The sequence below is a fragment of the Meles meles genome, chromosome 16, assembly GCF_922984935.1.
Source record: "Meles meles chromosome 16, mMelMel3.1 paternal haplotype, whole genome shotgun sequence".
Taxonomy (NCBI): domain Eukaryota; kingdom Metazoa; phylum Chordata; class Mammalia; order Carnivora; family Mustelidae; genus Meles; species Meles meles.
In genome coordinates this window covers 73,101,758-73,121,593 of record NC_060081.1, presented here as the reverse complement: position 1 = coordinate 73,121,593, position 19,836 = coordinate 73,101,758, and the positions used below count along the sequence as shown (strand labels likewise).

At 51.7% G+C, this 19,836-nt stretch overlaps 1 protein-coding gene across 3 annotated transcripts in view; it reads left to right on the top strand.

Annotated features, from left to right (window-relative positions):
* The first annotated feature begins 1,489 nt into the window (after positions 1 to 1,489).
* Positions 1,490 to 19,836, top strand: part of ATP9A (ATPase phospholipid transporting 9A (putative)) — a 133,050-nt gene continuing 114,703 nt past the window's right edge. The window contains exon 1 of one of the 3 annotated variants that reach the window (XM_045980134.1): positions 1,490 to 1,587. In XM_045980134.1, the coding sequence (XP_045836090.1) occupies positions 1,490 to 1,587 (98 nt within the window). Of the gene's footprint in view, positions 1,588 to 1,951; positions 2,102 to 2,520; positions 2,825 to 19,836 lie in introns of those variants that run through there. The other 2 variants (XM_045980133.1, XM_045980135.1) reach the window with 2 other exon arrangements.

The following is a 19,836-nucleotide window of genomic DNA, read 5'->3' as shown; positions in this document are numbered from 1 at the left end:
CGGATGGTTTCCACAAGGGCCGCAGGGAGCTTGGGGCTTTCTGGAAATGGGGACTGGGAGGTGGCTGGAAGTGTCCTAACCTCGTCCTGCCTTTGAGAGCCTGAAAAGGCAGGCCTTGGAGCCCAGCCTAGTTCCTTCCTAAGCTCATTGCTTTGTGCAGGCCACTCTGACCTGCTATGTCCCCATCTGTAAAATGGGGTTGATAGCGCCCAAGCTGGCGGAGCTGTTGGAGGATTAAATATGGAACCCCGTGCACGTTTTAGGTGCATGAGGAAAAACCAAAGCTCACCTTTGCAGGGCCCCAGATGTGTGAGGTCACAATCTCTGGTCTTTTCTGTCGGCCTATGTGGGAGGGGAGTGGAGAAGAGAGTCTGGGGTTTGCAGCTGAGATGAGGTGGGTGGAGCTTAAGGGGGTCCTCCAGGGGAGCAGGTAGGAGAGGGTGGGGAGGCCCTACCTTGATGCCACAGTCCCTAAACACATCTAGGTGTTCCCGTTTCCTCCACGCAGCGAGCACTGAGTGTTGACTGTGTGCCTGGCCCAGTGCTTCGCACCACGCAGAGACAGGAGAGAAAGCTAAGCAAACCCGGCTCTGTTAGCCAAACAGTACTCTTTTGCCTTCGAAGGCGCAGTGCCCCCATTCTAACGGCCTGCTTCTTTTCATGAGGAACTTCACTGTGACATTACATAAGTCACACTTCTGGGTTTGGGACTGGCCTTGCTTTAGGCAGGGTCCTAGACACAGATAGCTGGTGGCTCATAGCAAGCATATTAAAAGGCACCCATACGCCCCGTGAAATGTATTAGGTGGTAGAACTTCGCTTTAGTTATAGGAAGCTAGTTTACAGGGTTTGACACTTTGAGGCTCCTCAATTACATACAGATTTTTAATTCCCTCCCCCTCACCCTTCTGACTTTCCTTCTGGCACCAGGACTCCTTTTCTTCCTGTTCTCAAAGCTTTAACAGGCCCTTGAAAGTTCATGGATCCTACACACTCTGTGGGAGTGTGTGAACACCTAGGTGTGGATGTGGGTCTGGGTGGAGGGGTCAGGTGTGCGTGTGTGTGAGAGTCTCAGCATGCTGGAATGTGTGCGAGGGCCTGGGAGGGCAAGTGTAAGCCCCAGAGGCAGCTGAGGGAGGGAGTGTGACAATGAGTGTGTGCATGTGTGTGATTGCGAATCCCAGGGATCCAGGCGGGAGAGTGAGGGTGTGTGAGGGGGACTGAAAGTGGAGTGAGGTAGGGTGTGCGATTGTGATCCTGGAGCCCCCAAGCATGAGGCCTAAGATTCAGGATGGGGAGAGGAGGGAGACCAATGCGGGGTGAGTGTGGTAGGGTGTACAGGTGTGTGATCGTGGATGTCAGGGGGTGAGGTGACGGCGTGTGTATGTGTGTGTGCACGCGTGATCGTAGATGTCGGGGGGGGGGGTGAGGTGGCAGGGTGCGCATGTGGTTGTGAAAGGGGACGACGACAGGGAACAAGCGGGTGAGAATGAGAGCGTGTCTGCAGGGCTCGAGCCTGGCAGTGCATGTTGGTGCCAGCGTGACCACGAGAGGAAATGCCCCCGGTGGGACGGGGGAACGCGACCGGTGTGTGCTTGTGCGGGAGAGCCGCGGATGGGGTTGGGGGGGAGGCCGGCGGGCGCGCGCACGGCGAGGCGTGGGCGGGGGGCGCGTGGCCGGGTGGGCGCGCGTGGGGGGCGCGCGGCGCGGGCGGGGGGCGGGGACACTGCGGCGGCGGCGGCGCGGACACAGCCGGCCGCCCCCCGTGGCAGGCGCGGCGCGGGGTGAGCGGGCGCAGCGCGGAGCTCGGGCCCATGGTGCGCCCGTGTCCGTCGGTCGGGCCGCGCGGGCGGCTCCGCGCGTGGCCCGGCGCTCGCGAGCTCGCCCCCTCGCTGCGGGCCCGGCCCGCCCGCTGCCGCCGCCTCCTCCCCCGGGGCGGCGCGGCGCCGGCGGGCGGCGGCGCGGAGGCCGGACCGGGCGGCGGCCCAGGCGGCGCGGGGGGCGCGGCGGCCAAGGCGGGCGGCGCGGGCGACATGACGGACAACATCCCGCTGCAGCCGGTGCGCCAGAAGAAGCGGATGGACAGCAGGCCCCGCGCCGGGTGAGCGGGGCCCGGGGACGGCGGCCGCCTTTGTCCGCGCGGGCCGGGGTTGGGCGCCGGGGCGGCCTGGCCGGGCCTGACAGGTTGGCCGCGCCGCACCCGGCGCCATGAGCCGGCGGCTGGCCGGGGAGGCGGGCGGGTCATCCCCGCTGCAGCTCGGGCCCGGGCCCCGCGGGCGATCCGGTCCCTTCTGGGCCCGAGCGCGCGGCTGCCTTGCACTCCTGCCCACCTTCCTTAGAAACCCCGAGGAGCCGAACCCGCCCCGGCGCTGTTTACCGCGCGCGGAATTAAGACCAGCCGTGCCTTTTCACCCCTTTATTGTTTCCTGATTACTCCTCGTCGTTGTGATTACGATCTGGTCCACATCAAACCTTGCTCCGCGCCTGGGAACGGCCCTCGGGAGCCCGGATATGCTGAGCTTAGTGGTGGGGCGAGGCTCGGCCTCCTCCGCAGACCCGCCGCGGGGTCCCCCATCAGCGCCTCCGCGTCCCAGCCTCAGGACGCCGCCTTGCCCTCCCGGCCCCGGGTGGCTCTGAAACCCGCAGCCGCAGGAGGCTGGGCGGGGCTCCTCCTGGTCCACGGGAGGACCTCCGGCTCCCCACTATCTGAGGGAAGGAGCCCCCCTGGCAGGGGTGGGGGTGGCCACCTGCTGTGCCTTCCCCGCATGGGCAGACCCCAGGGCCACCTAGGCGTGCGTTTCCTTCTCCTAGAGAGAGAGGACGGGTAGGTATTTTGCGTCCCGCCGTCCTTCCGTTCGGAGGATGGCAGTGACCTGTTGAGATTGTGAGGGACTCATGCCTGCGACAGACTTACCTGGGGGTAAGGATTGATGGGGGGGGGGTGATGGTTAAAATAAATGCACATTCCCTGGCCTTGGCCAGACCCGCCAATCAGAGTTCTTGGGGTGGGGGTGGAACCTAGAAATGTGCTTTTTCCCAGGCTGCCCAGGTGAGGTTGACGTCCCCTGACGGCTGAGGCCGGGAACTGGGCGGGGCTGCGGCCTTGGACCCGCCCTTTCCCTTAACATCCTGCGCTCTCAGGCCATTTCCTTGTGGCCGCTGCTGAATGCAGCGTCAGTCGCTTGGTGCAGGAGGCGGGGAGGGTGCGCCTTTAGGGTGGCTTTCCTCCATCAGGTGTGCGTGGAATTAAGAAAAAAAAAAAAAAAAGTGAAAAGAGTGACGCTAGCTGCCATTTTGTGGGATCTTTGTCCCCATCTTCCTTGATTTTTCCGGAGGCCACCGTTGATGTAAAACAGAGGAGAAAGGAGCGCAGTGAGGTTAAGGACTGCGGGGGAGATGCTGCGAAATGGAGATTGCGCTCAGGGTCGGTCCGGCCGAGAAGACAGCCCTTCAGCCCTCCTTGCACTGTGCTCGCGTCTTTTAATCCTGACTACTCAAGGCTAAACAATGATGATTAACTTGAGCTCTGTGCCTGGATAGTGTCCGCGTGTGAGATACACCCTCGGTAAATACTTTAATGGATTTGTGTTATCAGTGGACTCAAGTCCTTTAGTTACAATTCGGGTTTAAAAACAATTATGAGCCGCCTACTTGGTGCAGGGGCGGTGCCAGGTGACGGGAATGCAAAGATTAATTAAACAAGCCTTGTCGAGGGCGACTGGGTGGCCCAGCAGGTTGGGCATCTGCCTTTGGCTGGGGTCATGCTCTCCAGTACCTGGGATTGAGCCCCGTGTGGGGCCTTCCTGCTCTCTGGGAAGTTTGCTTTTCTTTCTCTCTCTCTCTTCCCCCCTTCCTCCCTCCCTCTCTCCTATCCTCACCTGCTCCTCCTCACCACTCCGTCTCTCTCTCAAATAAATAAATGAAATCTTTAAACACACACACACACAAAATAAAAAACAAAAACACAAAAAAACCAAGCCCTTTCAAACTTGTACAGGCCTCCTGACGCTGGCTGTGCATTGAAATCACCTCGGGACCTTAACAACTACCATCTCTGCCCCTGTGTTAAACCTTTGAAATAATCTGGGGTGGGACCTGGGTATCTGTTTTATTCTTTAAAGGCCCCGGTATGATTTTACTGTGCTGTGGTCGTTGAGAACCCCTGATCCGGTGCAAGAGAGAGAAATGCAGGTAATTATTTAAAAGTGATGATTACCAGGATAGAGATGTACTGTTAATATGGGGGTCAGAGGGAGCGGTGCAGGCAGTTAACAAAATTTGTTTGGTGTTGGAGTAGAGGAACACACTCCCTTTTAGAATTTGCCACTTTGGAACTAATTTATTTCCTAAACAGTGACTCTGATTGAGATTCAGATCCTCTATCAGGAGAGCCAGGCATATGTGTATTTTTTCGTATTTAATTTGCATTTTTAGGAGTAGCCACATCAAGGTGGGAATCTGGGTGTTTGGAAACACTTTGGAAGCAGAGTGGTGCAGAAGCTTCCTGAAATATAATGGGGGGGAGTTAAGGGAAGAAGAAACTAATACAGATGTTCCTGTACTTTTTTTCTTTTAAGGATTTTGTCTATTAGGGAGAGAGGCGCAGGCAGGGGGAATGGCAGGCAGAGGGAGAAGCTGACTCCCAGCTGAGCAAGGAGCCCCTTGCGATGTGCAAATGTTTGTGGACTTTGGATGGGGTTACATCCCGATAAACCTGTTGTAAGTTGAAAATATCTGAAGTCGAAAGTGCATTTCCTACACTTAACCTAAGGAACATCATAGTTTAGCCTGGCCCGCCTTAAACATGCTCAGAACACTTAAGGTAGCCTACCGTTGGGGAAATCACGTCACATAAAGCCTGTTTGATAACAAAGTGCTGCATATTTCACGTAATGTATTGAATATTGTATTGGAAGTGGCAGAATGGTTGCATGGGAATGAGGTGGTTATCAGTGCCTCAGTTCTCACCCCTGTGATCACGTGGCCAGCAGGGGCTCACTGCTGCCCAGCATCACGACGGAGATCGCATCACTGGGAAATGATTACAGTTCGAAATTTGATATCAAATGCATGTAGATTTTGCACTGTAATAAAGTTGAAAAATCCGAATTCGGATTGTCATGAATCAGGGACTTCCTGTTGGTGGTTGGTCAGGCTCTCTGAGTACTTGAGATAAATAGCCTTTTTTTTTTTGAAGATTTTATTTGAGAGAGAGAATGAGAGAGCACACATGCTTTCTCTCTCTGTCACCCTCGCGTGCTCGCACAAGCAGTGTGGGGAAGGGCAGAGGGAGAGGGAGACCTAGGCTCCCCGCTGAGCAGGGAGCCCTATGGAGGCTCCATCCCAGGACACCGAGATCATGACCTGAGCCGAAGGCAGACGGTTAACCAACTGAGCCACCCGGGCGCCCCAGTAGCCCTGTTTTAGTCCTTGTAATGACGGTATGGGTTTTGGGAGCTAGTTTCCTCATTTATAGACAAGGGAAGTTAAGATTCAGTGATGTTAAATCATTTGTGTGAGGTCACAGAGATAGCCAGTGTGAGGGGGTGGATTTGAACCCAGTCGACTCATTTCGTCTAAATGGCTCTAAGCTGTAGGATGGTTGGGGGTTTTATGGTTAAACCAAAAACGTAGGTGCTGTGAGTCCCAGGAGACAGAGGGTCACTCAGTGTATGTTACCAGGACATGTAGTTTATTCGCTGAAGGAATCCTGTGGCTCCAATGCTCTTTTCTCTCGATTAAGTTTCCACATCCTGATGCTGGGAAACTTTTCGCAGTGGCTCAGGTAGGAAACATGGCTTGCGCACAGCGTTGCTGGAAACCATTCTCTGACTTCACGAGCTTTGTTGCTCCCTGAACGGAGTTCCCTTCTTGGTGAAGGACCAGGCGTTGGCTGCGAGGAGTGTGGGTTCCAGAGTTGAGGAGCTTGGTTCAAGTCCAGGCTCCATCTCTGACTAGTTATTTGACTTTGGGAAAATTATTTCACCTCTCTGGGTCTCAGTTTTTCCATCTGTAAAGTGGGATGAACAAGAATTCTGGCTACCTCAGAGGGTCGTTTTAGAGACTTAATCCATGTACAGTTTAGAACAGTAAGCACTCAGTACATCTTAGTATTTGCTGGGGCGAATGGGGATAGACAGGCCTCTGCATGAGATTTGCTACTGGGAGCGTTCCGGAAGGCTGTGTTGAGAGAAAGGTAAAAATACCATGGGTCTCATGACTCTGTTCTGATCAAAGCTGGGAAAATGATTATCTGCTTTCAGCTACTCCAAACAGGAATGTGGAGGTGCTGGTGGGATATTGTAGGGCATGAAGCTTGTGCTCTGGCTGAACTAAGACTTCGTGGCCGTATTGGATGAGGATGCTTTGATTTTTGATGTATTTGGACTAGGAAGTTCCAGACAATGAACTGGGTTTAGGAAGAGCTGATGAGGGTCATATTCTACTAAATCTTTTTTTTTTTTTAAGATTTTATTTATTTATTTGACAGAGATCACAAGTAGGCAGAGAGGCAGGCAGAGACAGAGGAAGGGAAGCAGGCTCCCTGCTGAGCAGAGAGCCCGATGTGGGGCTCCATCCCAGGACCCTGGGACCATGACCTGAGCCGAAGGCAGAGGCTTTAACCCACTAAGCCACCCAGGCACCCCTACTAAATTTTTTTTAACAATTTTATTGAGGCATAATTTACATAACAAAATACTTATGTAGTAAATGTACAGTTTGTTGATTTTTTTTACTTTATAAGATTTTATTTATCAGAACGAGTACAAGCATGAACAAGGAGGGAGAGAGGAAGAGGCAGACTCCCCACTGAGCAGGGAGCCCAAAGCGGGGCTCGATCCCAGGACCCTCGATCCCAGGACCCTGAGATCAAGGCCCAGCTCATGATTAACTTAACTGACTGACCCACCCAGGTGCCTCACAAGTCATTGATTTTTTTTTTTTTTTTTAAATAAAGTTAATGGGGTGCCTGGCTGGCTTATCGGGAAGACCGTGAGACTTGATCTCTGGGTTGTGAGTTCAAGCCCCACATTGGCTGTAGAGATTACTTAAAAATAAGGGTAAAAATAATAAAAGTAAAGTTACAGAGTTGGTGCTGTTATCATCACGGTCTGGTTTTCTTTCTTTCTTTCTTTCTTTATTTGTCAGAGAGAGAGAGAGAGAGAACAGGCAGACAGAGAGGCAGGCAGAGGAAGAGGGAGAAGCAGGCTCCCTGCCCAGCAAGGAACCCGATGTGGGACTCCATCCCAGGATACCGGGATCATGACCTGAGCCGAAGGCAGCCGCTTAACCAACTGAGCCACCCAGGCGTCCCCACAGTCTGGTTTTCAAACACTTCCGTCCTCATGCCCATTTGCACTTGGTCCCACTGATGTCTCTATTTCCATAGGTTTGCATTTTTTGGAAATTTCATGTAAATCATGCAATATGTCATCTTTGTGTCTGGTTTCTTTCAGCACAGTGGTTTCAAAGTGCCTTTTTATTGCTTAATAGGGTATATAATATACCCTATAATATATAAAAAAAAGTAATATACCCCTATAATATATATACCCTATAATATATATAATATATATAATATAATATATAATATTATATACCCTATAATATATAATATATAATATATAATATTATATACCCTATTATATATATAATAATATACCCTATAATATATAATAGGGTATATTATATAGGGGTATATTACTTTTTTTTTTTTTTTTACCAAAATGGACATTTGGATTATTTCTGGTTTTTGTGTATTATAACTAATACCATAAAGAACATTCAAGTCTCTTTGTGGACAAAGGCTTTCATTTCTCCTGCGTACCCTGAGTTTTAGAGAGGCAGTGTGTCAGTGTTTCCTGTGTCCTCCATGACGGGATGGTTCTGCCTCCTCTTTCACCATGCATGGTGGCTACTCAAGATTTGGTCCTGGACCTCCTTCCCTTTAGAAGTCTGGGTGGAGCTCACCCATACCCATACGGCCTCAGTGGCCACCCTACCAGAGAACCAAGTCGTCTGTCCGCCTCCTGACTCCTGCCCTCAGCCTGCTCAAAAGCAAACTCACGGTCTGGCTCCCACCACAAGCCTGGTCTTCCGTCCTCTGGTGTTCCCAAGCTCCCAGAGCCGGTGCTGTCTCCTCAGTGGCACAATCTGGAAACCCAGGCGTCATCCCAGATGACGCCTTTGCCCTCATCTTCCCCGGCTCATCCTTTACCAACGCCTCCCACGTTCCCCCTCCCTCCCCCACTCCAAACTGCCGGGCACACGGCAGTCTGCACACGTGTCCCTCAAGGCCACCGTCACCATCACTGTTGTCACTTACCTCCCTGCATCAGAGGTGTCCACTGGCCAGTGAGGGGTCCACCCTGCGGCCAGAGCAGATGTGGCCAGATGCTCTGATCATGAAAACGTTTTGCTCGAAGCCCTCTTGTAGCTTTCCATTTCTCGAGGCCCTGTGCCGTCCACCATGGTGGTCATGAGCCTCATGTGGCTATTTACATTCAGAGTTAGAATAATCAGAATTACACACAGTTAAAAATTTAGCGCCTTAGTGGCACTAGCCACCTTTCAGTCCCCAGTACCTGCGTGTGGGCAGGGCCTGTGTGTGGGATGATGAAAGTACGTCATTTCTACCATCACAGAAAGTTCTGCTGGGGCCCCTGCTTCCTTCCATCATCACCTTCATCACTGTATACTGTAGCCTGGCCCCTTTCCCCTGTAGCCACACTGTGTTCACTATCTCCTCCTGAGGTCCCTCTGGACACAGGACCTTTGCACATCCTGTTCTCTGCCTGGAATGTCCTCTTCCCTCTTCACCTAGTCAATGAAGCCTTACTGGGTCTCCCATCCTCAGGGGCGCCTTCCCTGATGTCCCTGATGAGCGATCAGATCCCACTCAGAGCCTCTCTGCTTCTTGTCTTGCACAGTTGGAGTGTGACATGGGCTTGTGTGATCATTTGGCTGGGAACAGTGGGGCCCCGGTTGGTGACAGCTTAATCACCATCACACAGAGGCTGGCACAGAGTAGGTGCCCAGAGTAAGTCCTTTTTGAGAGAAGGAATGTCTGAAGCTGATCTCCAGTTTATGGTCTCCTGGCGGATGGGGGATGGTAACCTTTTCTCGATAATCCAGGCAGAAGTCTGTTGGGCTTCTCAGAATGCTGCTCACTCCTTCTTCTGACGTGACTCTGTGGCCCACAGTCTTCGCTGATGGATGCACCAAGTTTTAACCACATGATGTGAGCGTGGGGGTGGGAAACTTGGGGGTGTGAGTACCAGAAGGGAGCCTCAGGCAGAGAGAAGACACCCTGGGTTCCCTCCGCCGTTGTCTCTTTTCCTTCACCGAGGGATAGAAGCTTAGGTGGTGTCTGGGCTTGTGAGGTGAGTTTTCATCTTTAAATATAAGAATCTTGGGGTGCCTGGGTGGCTCAGATGGTTAAGCGTCTGCCTTCAGCTCAGGTCATGATTTCCATGTCCTGGGATCAAGCCCCACGACGGGCTCCCTGCTCAGTGGGTGTCTGCTTCTCCCTCTCCCACTGCCTCTCCCCCTGCTTCTGTGTGCGTACTTTCTCTCTCTTTTTCTCTCTCTAATGAATAAATCTTTTTTTTTTAAGATTTTATTTATTTATTTGACAGAGACTACAAGCAGGCAGAGAGGCAGGCAGAGAGATAGAGGAGGAAGCAGGCTCCCTGCTGAGCAGAGAGCCCGATGTGGGGCTCGATCCCAGGACCCTGAGATCATGGCCCGAGCCGAAGGCAGAGGCTTTAACCCACTGAGCCATCCAGGCGCCTCTCTAATGAATAAATCTTTTAAAAAATAAATAAATAAAACCTGCATATTCTAGTGAGGAGTTTTTTCGGTGGATGATTTATGTGAGAAACCTTATATGCCATCCATGCAAGTAGTCAAGCTTTAACGGAAAAGAGTAAAAGAATACGAAATCTGGATTGCCGCCAAGGATACGGCATGCAGGGGGGTGGCGGGCAGAACGATGGCCCCTGGACCTGGGAGTGTATGAACTTCCATGGCAAAACGGACTTTGCCAGTGCGATTAAGTGAATGATTTTGAGATGGGGAGACTGCCCTGGATTAGCCAGGTGGGCCCAGTAAGCGCCCTTGAAATGAGGAGAGTGAGTCCGAGAGACCCTGGGAGAGGAGGGCTGCTGGCTTGAAGATGGAGAAGGGAGCGCGTGCGGGGGACAGGGTAGGGGGAAGTGAGGGGGTGCATCTGGAAACGGGAAACTTCAAGGAAACAAACAGCCTCCAGAGGGAACTGGCCCTGCTGACATCTTGATTGGAGACGGGTGAGACCTGCTGTGGACTCTTGACCTCCAGAACTGTAGGATGATAGACATGTGGTGATGGGTTACAGCAGCGAGGGGACCAGTGCTGGATGGGTGGATCCCCTAAGCCCGGGAGCACATTCCTGCCCTGGCTTCACATCCCAGGGGGTCTGGGCAGGCGGGGTGGGGGAGGCCTGCCTGCTGGGTACTGCAGAGGCATGGCAAGGCTCAGAGCTCATGCTTACCTTTTGCTTGAGGATGCAGACTTAATTAAAATGTTATTTATTTAGTTAGTTATCAGAGAAAGAGAACACAAGCAGGGGGAGCCGCAGGCAGAGGGAGAGGCAGACGCTGAGCAGGGAGCCTGATGAGCCTGATGAGGGACCCCATCCCAGGGACCCTGGATCGTGACCTGAGCCAAGGGCAGACGCCCAACCAGTCACCAGGTGTCCCAGAGGGTGCAGAATTTAAACGGATGTGTTCCGTGACCCGCTCCCTGACTGCCGATGGGAGTCTTTAGTGCCTCGGCTCTGAACTAAGGTTTTCTTGCCTGCCCTGCACGGTGCCCCTTTGACATTGGTACTTTTTTTTTTTTTTAAGATTTTATTTATTTATTTGATGGAGATTACAACTAGGCAGAGAGGCAGGCAGAGAGAGAGGAGGAAGCAGGCTCCCTGCTGAGCAGAGAGCCTGATTTGGGGCTCCATCCCAGGACCCGGGGATCATAACCTGAGCCCAAGGCAGAGGCTTTAATCCACTGAGCCACCCAGGTGCCCAAGGTTGGTACTTTTTATGCTTGTTTTGCTGATAAAGAAACTGAGGCTCAAAAAGGTCAAGCAATTAATAGCCAGGCGCATACAGCAGAAACTAACGAGAGCTCTGGTGAACCTGCCTCCCAGTTAGGAGAACTTGGGAGCATTTCTCCGAGCAGGTGTTCTGCTCAGGTCTGCTCGGCTCCCTACATGTCCTTTTTCCTCAGTTGAGTTCTTCTTCCCTCCAGGAACAATGAATGATTTTGGCGGGGGGGCACGTGGCTGCAGGATAGAGAATTTGGGAATGGTAGCTCTTTAAGGGATATCACATTTTCCAAACCACCGGGAGAACAAAGATAAGAAATCTGTAGGCTGTGGTTTCAAATACCCAGCCCAGACTGAGTGCCGGCTTTGTGGATTTGTTCATGAAAGAGTTTGGGTTCTGGGGCCACACAGACATAGATGAACGGACCAGTTTTACCCTTTTTCCAGGGTTGGTCCTGACCACCCCTGTTGCTCCGGACCACTGTCTTCTCCCCTCTGTGCCTCAGCTCCCTCTTGGGCAACAGGAGGAAATGGGGAGGGCATGTGGCTGGCCGGCCCTCGGGCGTGCAGGGGAGTGTTGGGAGGGCTGGTGAGCCTTAGAAATTGTTCTTCTCCTGGCCTGGAGGGTGGGACTCTCGCACTGGATGACATTGTGTCCTCCTCTTCCTCGGTCTCTGGAGAGGCTCTAGTTGAGGACGAACTTGAGCTGGAAAATACCCCGCAGGGGGCTTGATGCCACGAGAAGCCCACATGACCGCGTCTAGGGCTGTGCGAGACTCTGTGGCTTTGCAGCAGTCCTCGGCACCGTGCCAGGACCCGGGTCCCTCGGTGACGTGGATGTCACTGCCTGTGTGACAGCAGAAAAAATGCCAGTGCAGGGAGTTCTTATGCAGACCTTTATTCCACGGAACGGTCTGAAGCCATAATTTGTGGCGTTAAGATGCCTTTTCTCTTTTGACACGACGGAGGTAGTATTAGACATAGTTTGGTGGATTCTCGTTATTCACGGTGATTATGTTCCAGGAGGTCCCTGCCAGCCCTGAATTGGCCAAGACTGAGCCATTGCTCCTGGTGGAGACACAGGGTTAGTTCTCTGCAAGCTTCTGGTCATGTTTTACCTATTTTAAAGGTATGTTTTGGTTTAAAGACTCTGTATTTATTTAATTTTTTTAAAGATTTTATTTATTTATTTGACAGAGATCACAAGTAGGCAGAGAGAGAGGAGGAGGAAGAAGCAGGCTCCCTGCCAAGCAGAGAGCCCGATGCGGGACTCGATCCCAGGACCCTGAGATCATGACCTGAACTGAAGGCCGAGGCTTAACCCACTGAGCCACCCAGGCGCCCAGGACTCTGTATTTAATATATGTTTTCGATTCATTAGTCGTGGATTTGTGACCAGCAGCGCTGCGACTCATAAAGCTTCCTATTCTCAGGACACTGGACAGCATGTCAGCGCTATGCTTGGGGGCTCTTTGAAATAGTGATGGTCACTAACAAAAAGCTCCAAAGTGCACAAAGCGTGGCCCTACGTAGACGGTGGGAAGGGCCCGCGCGTACAGTGTGGAGCTGGACTGGACGTGTCGCGCTGTCCCACCTCATCTGGGGGAGTTGTGAGAGGCGGTACGGATGTTTTGCCACACGTGTCTATGAGTGACCACGACGCTGCTATGAGTGTTGATTTTGAGGTTATAAATTTTAGGTAGTGGGTGGATTTGCAAATACAGAAACCACAAATAATGAGGATCGGATGTATATAGGGGTGTGTGTGTGTGTGTGTGTGTGTATGTTGACACCGTGGCGTGGTATTGGGTGTATAGGGTACAGAGGTGTGCTTGGGGCAGGACGGAGGAGGGGGGCATGCTGATCAGTGACATCCGTAGCCCCCAGCCCTGCCCCTCCCCGTGGTGGAATGGAGAGTTGTGTAAACAGCTCTTTGCCCCCTTGGACGAGAACAGTCGAGACAAGCCTGGACAGCGGCCCGCTGGAAAGTGCCCTCCGCGTCCTCCGCCAGCCCGGTCGGCTGCACTTACGCTAACCATTTCCTGTTACCGAGTCCCTGCCCGGAACCAGGCAGTGACGCCAGGGGGTTGGAATTACAGACCCAGGCAGGGATGCTGAAGCGTAGAGGTGATGTGGGAGCCATGCTTTAGGGGGCTTCCTGGAGGAAGGCCAGTGGCTGGAGGCCCTGCATGCCGGTGCCAGAGAGAGAGTGTGGCCGTTTGACGTTGACCTAAGGCACCCATGCAACAAGCTTGAAGAGGAGAGGCACCGACCAATGCATCTTTGGATTTTTGGCTGTTCCCAGAATAGAACTTTCTTTTAGCATCGTTCCCAAGTGCAAACGATGAAAGTCCTGAATTCACTCTGCTGGTATTTTGTGGCCGCTTTTGGGAATGGATGTGGGGTGCCTCCAGCTTCACTTATGACAGTGACTGGACTTTGGTTTAATTTCTAAAGAAAAAGACTACTTGTGGGGCTCCTGGGTGGCTCAGTGGGTTAAGCCTCTGCCTTCTGCTCAGGTCACGATCTCAGGGTCCTGGGATCAAGCCCTGCATCGGGCTCTCTGCTCAGTGGGGAGCCTGCTTCCTCCTCTCTCTCTGCCTGCCTCTCTGCCTACTTGTGATCTCTGTCTGTCAAATAAATAAATAAAATCTTAAAGAAAAAAAAAGAAAAAGACTACTTGTAATGTTCTTATCAATGACTTTTACCTAAAGAGCTGGAACGGTGCTGAATTTTTTAAATTTAATTTAATTTATTTATTTGTCAGAGAGAGAGTGTGTACGAGTGAGCACATGCAAGGGGAGTGGCAGGCAGAGGGAGAAATGTGCTCCCTGCTCAGCCGGGAGCCCCATACAGGACTCGATCCCAGGACCCTAGAATCGACCTGAGCTGAAGGCAGGTGCTTAAGCGACTGAGCTGCCCAGATGTCATGGCCTGCTTTTTGTTTTTTTAAAAGATTTGTTTATTTATCTTAAAGGACCGACAGAACGTGCAGGGGGCAGGCAGAGGGAAAGAGAGAGGATCTCAAGCAGACTCTGTGCTGAGTGAGGAGCCTGACGTGGGGCTTGATCTCAGGACCTGAGCCGAAACCAAGAGTTGGAGGTTCCACGGACCACATTGCCTGTTTGCCCAGAACAGTGCCCAATTCTTAAGCTCGTATCTGTTTTCTCTCATTTGTGTGATTTGGAAAGATTGGAGGAGAAACGTTGCCAAAGATCACTTTGGGTGGCCCATGGCCAGACACTGAAAGGCTAGCAATTATTTTTATGGTTCTTTCTGTTTGTGCCAAGTGATACTTGCTTTTTTGTTGTTGTTGTTGTAGTGATAGTGAGTTTCCTTTCAACATACATTTCCATGAAAAACAGAGAACTGACTTGAAGAACAGTATGAATTCCGTCAAAGATCGTGAAGTTTGTAGATGTGCTCCCAGACGTGTCTGATCTTTAGGGAGTGGCCACCTGTGCTAAAATGTTGCTTTTAGCCTAAAAATACTGTAATATTGCTGTAAGGGGGGAGGAAATGGAATAATCTGATTTTGCTAATAGATTAAAACATTTTTTTGTTTTGCCAAGTTATCCATGAAAGACAAGATTTTTTTTTTAAACATGATTTTTATTTTATTTATTTATTTTTTTAATATTTTTAATTTATTTGACAGAGAGAAATCACAACTAGGCAGAGAGGCAGGCAGAGAGAGAGGAGGAAGCAGTCCCCCTGCAGAGCAGAGAGCCCGATGTGGGGCTGGATCCCAGGACCCTGGGATCATGACCTGAGCTGAAGGCAGAGGCTTTAACCCACTGAGCCACCCAGGCGCCCCTAAACATGATTTTTAAACAGTGGCTAGTTTACCGGGTCAATTTGGGATCTTAATGTTGCCTTTATCATTGTATAAACAGTCTGGGGGGATTATGGGAGGGGCAGTTGGAAGGGGCCCAGGGAGAGCGAGGCACCCGGTGGGAAATGAAGGGCAGTTGGATGCTTTTGTCCTCACAGTCAGGTCTCTGTGGCATTTGCCAAATGCCAGGAGGAGGAGCCTTTGGCCTGCCTCGCTGAGGAGGAAGCAGGGTGGCGCGTGGACAGTGCCCTCCCCGTAGAATGGGGCCTGGCAGGATCTCCCACCCTCTGCCGGGCCATCTGCTGTGACACAGGGTGAAGTCAGACCTGGCCAGGTGGGACCTCAGCAGCTCTCAGCCTCGGCACTGTTGACATTTGGGGTGTGACAGTTGTCTGTTGTGGGGGCTGTCCTGTCTGTTGTTGGATGTGTGACAGCAGCCCGGGCCCCGCCCACTGGATGCCAACAACGTCCTCCACCCAGTCATGACAACCAGAGACGTCGCAGACATTGCCCAGGGTCCCCCTGTGCCAGGGGTTGGGGAGTGGGGGTGGGAGGGGGCAAAATTGCACCTATTAGGAGCCACTGGGCTAAGGGTATGAGTATTCACTTGTCCCTTAGTGTCCTGTGAAGGTTGCCCCTTTCTCTCTCCCTCCCTCCCTCCCCCTTCCCTCCCTCTTCCTCCCTCCCTTTTATTTCTTAAGGAAATACCTGTTAGGCAGGAAGTTCATGCTGGGACTTTTGCTCCTCACTCTGAGTTCAGCTTTCTGATTCAGTGGCTGCCTGAGTGGTTGGAAGAGAGCCCCTGGGAAGTGTTAGGGGCTGCGGTGTAGCCCTTCACAGATTCTCTGTTAAAGCCTTAACCTCCAGGCCCTCGGACTGTGACTCCTGTATTTGGCGATAGAGCCTTTAAAAAAGACGTGATTAAGTTAACGTGAGGCTCTTAGGATGGGCCCTGTTCCAGTCTGACCGGTGTCGTTATGAGAAGTGGAAACAGGGACACACAAGTGAGATGCCAGGGGTGGGAGGAAAGACCATGTGAGGACCCAGGAGCAGCACATCCCTCTGCAAACCAAGGGGAGAGGCCGAGGAGAAACCCACCTTGCCTACACCTTGACCTTGGACTTCTAGCCTCCAGAACTGGGAGAAAATAAAGTTCTATTTAAGGCACCCATCCTGTGGTGCTTTATTATGGCAACCCTAGCAAACTCATACCGGAAGTAACCTACTTATGCCCATTTTGGCAAGCGGGGTATCTGTTGATGTTACTAATAAGCCTTCATTCTTAATTGATGATGAGTTCCTTAGCAGTTCTCTTTAGATAGTCCTGTCTCCAGAGCTGTCTGTGAGCATGTTGCAAAGTCACGGCGACTGGAAGGGCGCCTGGGTGGCTCAGTCGTTAAGCGTCTGCCTTCAGCTCAGGTCATGATCTCAGGGTCGTGGGATCGAGCCCCGCATCAGGCTCGCTGCTCCGCGGGAAGCCTGCGTCTCCCTCTCCCACTCCTCTGCTGTGTTCCCTCTCTCACTCTGTCTCTCTCTGTCAAATGAATAAATAAAATCTTAAAAAAAAAAAAGTCATGGGGACTGGAGCTACCCCTCCCCGCCCCCCCAACCTGAAACATGTACCACGTGCTCTGCCAGGTGAAGGGGCTGGAGTCACTGGCCGCTTCCTTTGGCCTAAAGAGCTCCCGGCAGTCACACGTCAGGCTGTGCTTTGTATGGTTTGTTGCTCCTTCTAGTTACTTGGATCGTGCCAGAGGAATTTGATGACGATTTTAACGGTTGCTAACCACCGCTGCATGCTAACTAGGTGCCCGGCAGTGTTCTAGAGTTTTGAGCACACCCTGTTCCTCCTGACAGCCCTGCTTTCCGGATGATGAGACTGAGGACCAGAGGGGTTTTTTCCTTTGAGAACGGATCTGGGGACGCCTGGGTGGCTCAGTGGGTTAAGTATCTGCCTCGGCTCAGGTCATGATCTCAGGGTCCGGGGATCGAGTCCCACGTTGGGCTCTCTGCTCAGCGGGGAGCCTGGTTCTCTTTCTGCCTCTGCCTGCTGCTCTGCCTGCTTGTGCTCGCTCGCTCTCTCTCTCTCTGACAAATAAAAATCTTTTTTAAAAAAAAAAAGAGTGGTTTTGGTTTAGAATGACAAAGACTTCATTTCAGTTTTCTCTTAATTTTAATTTTTAATTTTTTTTTAAAGATTTCATTTATTTATTTGACACACACAGAGAGAGAGGTCACAACGAGGCAGAGAGGCAGGCAGAGAGAGGGGGGAAGCAGGCTCCCCGCCAAGCAGAGAGCCAGATGCAGGGCTTGATCCCAGGACCCTGAGATCATGACCTGAGCAGAAGGCAGAGGCTTAACCCACTGAGCCACCCAGGTGCCCCAATTTTTATTATTTTTTAAAGATTTTTTTTTTTTATTAGAGAGCACACAAGTGGGAGGTGGAGGGGCAGAGGCAGAGGGAGAAGCAGACTCCCCAGTGAGCAGGAGTCCAATGTGGGGCTCCCTCCCAGGACCCTGGGATCATGACCTTAGCTGAAGGCAGATGCTTAACGAATTGAGCAACCCAGGCGCCCCTCAGTTTTTTTTTTTTTGTTTTGTTTTTAAAGATTTATTTATTTGATAGAGAGAATGTGTATGCAAGTGGGGGAAGGGTAGAGAGAGAATCTCAAGCAGACTCCCCGCTGAGCACAGAGCCGGACTCCGGGGCTTGATCTCACCACTCTGAGTTCATGACCTGAGCCAAAACTAAGAGTCGACCCCTAACCCGCTGAGCCACCTGGGTGCCCCTCATTTCAGTTTTTTAAAAGACTCATTTTAATTTGAGCTCAGACAGTAAATTGCATTTTGCGACCTGTCTTGATGAAATCTACTATTTGACTTTTTCTGTCATATCCACTCAGAGCAGGTGATTTTTGTTGAGGGGAAAGGGACTGAGGGTTTGTGAGACTTGGCAAAACGGTCACATCACAGCGGCTTTCCTCTCTGATCAAGCACCCTCTTCTTCAGTAGCTTATATCACAAGGGAAGGGTAAAAATATATGAAATTTATTTTCTTTTCATTGTAAAACAAGTGTATCTGTACTGAAGAAAGCTTGGGAGGACAGAGAAGACGGGGGAGTGGAACCTGGTCTTCACTTCCTTAACGGACTATCTTAGAACATCACGGATACCCTGTTTTCTCCCAGTCTCCTTTCTGTGTGTACATTGTTTTATAAATTATAACCATGTAGCCCCTGTGTTTTTATTTCCTGTTGTTGATTTAACATTTTAATATAAGGCTTTCTCTGTATCATGAGGTACTTTGTAAATGACGTCTTTAATGGCAACATAATATTTCTTGGAGTAGGTTGGCTAATTTACTTTAACCAGTGCCCTGTATTTTCGCAAGTTGTTTCTTATTTTGGTTTCACTTAAAAATTTTAAAGATTTTATTTCCTTATTTGGCAGAGAGAGAGAGAGAGAGACAGAGAGAGAGGGAGCAGGTACACTCAAGCAGGGGGAGCAGCAGGCAGAGGGAGAGGGGGAAGACTCCCCGCGGAGCAGGGAGCCCGATGCGGGACTCGATCCCGGGACCATGACCTTAACCATGGGCAGATCCTCAACCAACTGAGCCACCCAGGTGCCCCTTAGTTTCACTTTTAAGTTATGATTTTGTTCTGGATGCTGGCAGAGTCACCCAAGACACTGAGGGAAAGCTGAGGGAGGCGCCAGCCCCCGGGGCCTGTGACGTCACCTCCTGGGAACTGGATGAGCCCAGTCTGTCCAGTGACTGTCACAGAACAGCTGCACTCACCACCCCGCAGAAAACTGGGAACGTAGCTGTGAATGTGGGACATTTCAGAGGGTTACGATTCATTTACCCCGTAGGTGTTTGCCCAGCACCTGCTCTGCCCCTGGGAACAGTTTGAATGCCGGGAATCTAGCAGCAAACTCAAGAGACAGGAGTCCCCACCTGTAGGGACACGTAGGGCTGCGCTTGCATGAATTTTGTTCTCCCTTGTCTGCTTAGCCGCCGGGACCACGGTCCTCTCAAGCCGTGGCTTTGGTGGATTGTCTTGTGGCTTCCACACCTAGTCCTGTGGCTGGCGCCGTTGTTGCGTTTCCTGGGAAACCAGGGCTTGGAGGGGTTAGGTGACTAGCCCAGGGTCACACAGCTCTCAAGCTGCTACTGCCTTCTTGTCTCGGTGCTAGCTTGGCAGTCTCTTCCTTCAGAGAGGTCTTCCCAGACCACGTACTCAGGAGCCGCCTTCCCCACAGTGACATGTTCTTGTCGTATGTACTTTTTCTGTTTCCTGTTGCCACCTGCCCACCTGGGAAATAGTAGGTGCCCCAAGGGCAGGGCCCTCACTTGTCTTGTGTGCGTGTCCCACTGCTTAGTACCGAGGTGCACGTAGTAGGTGCTCAGTAAATATGTGCTAACTGACCGACTGAGCCCGGAGACAAGAGTAGGAGCCGCGCGCCCTTAGTTTTATTTGGAAATCTTCGTCTCCCCAAAGGATGTCACATTTCTGATTCATCAGGGGGAACGTGGTGTGCAGGGCACAGGGGCTTTCCGTGAAGGTGTGTGCTGAGTATCGGAGCCCACGGGGGGAAAACAACAGAACCATTTCGCAGAAGGAAAGGGGGGATCCAGGCCTCCCTCTGTCTCCTTTCTCTCCTCTCTCCCTCCTTCCTTATTCTTGTAGCCTATTGCCGTAAGGAATTAGCCACAGAGGCCTTTGTCAGGGGCCTGGGTTATAGAATTCTAGTTGATCCCATATTTGCTGCTTGGCTGGGGATGCCCCATTCCATCTGCGCTGGCTCCCAGCAGCTTCCTCCAGAGTGGCCGAGACTTACAGCGTTTCCAAGGAATTGCATTAACCTGGCCTGAGCCTTCGTCAGTTGTCACTGGCACCCCCCTGAATAGCATCAGCCG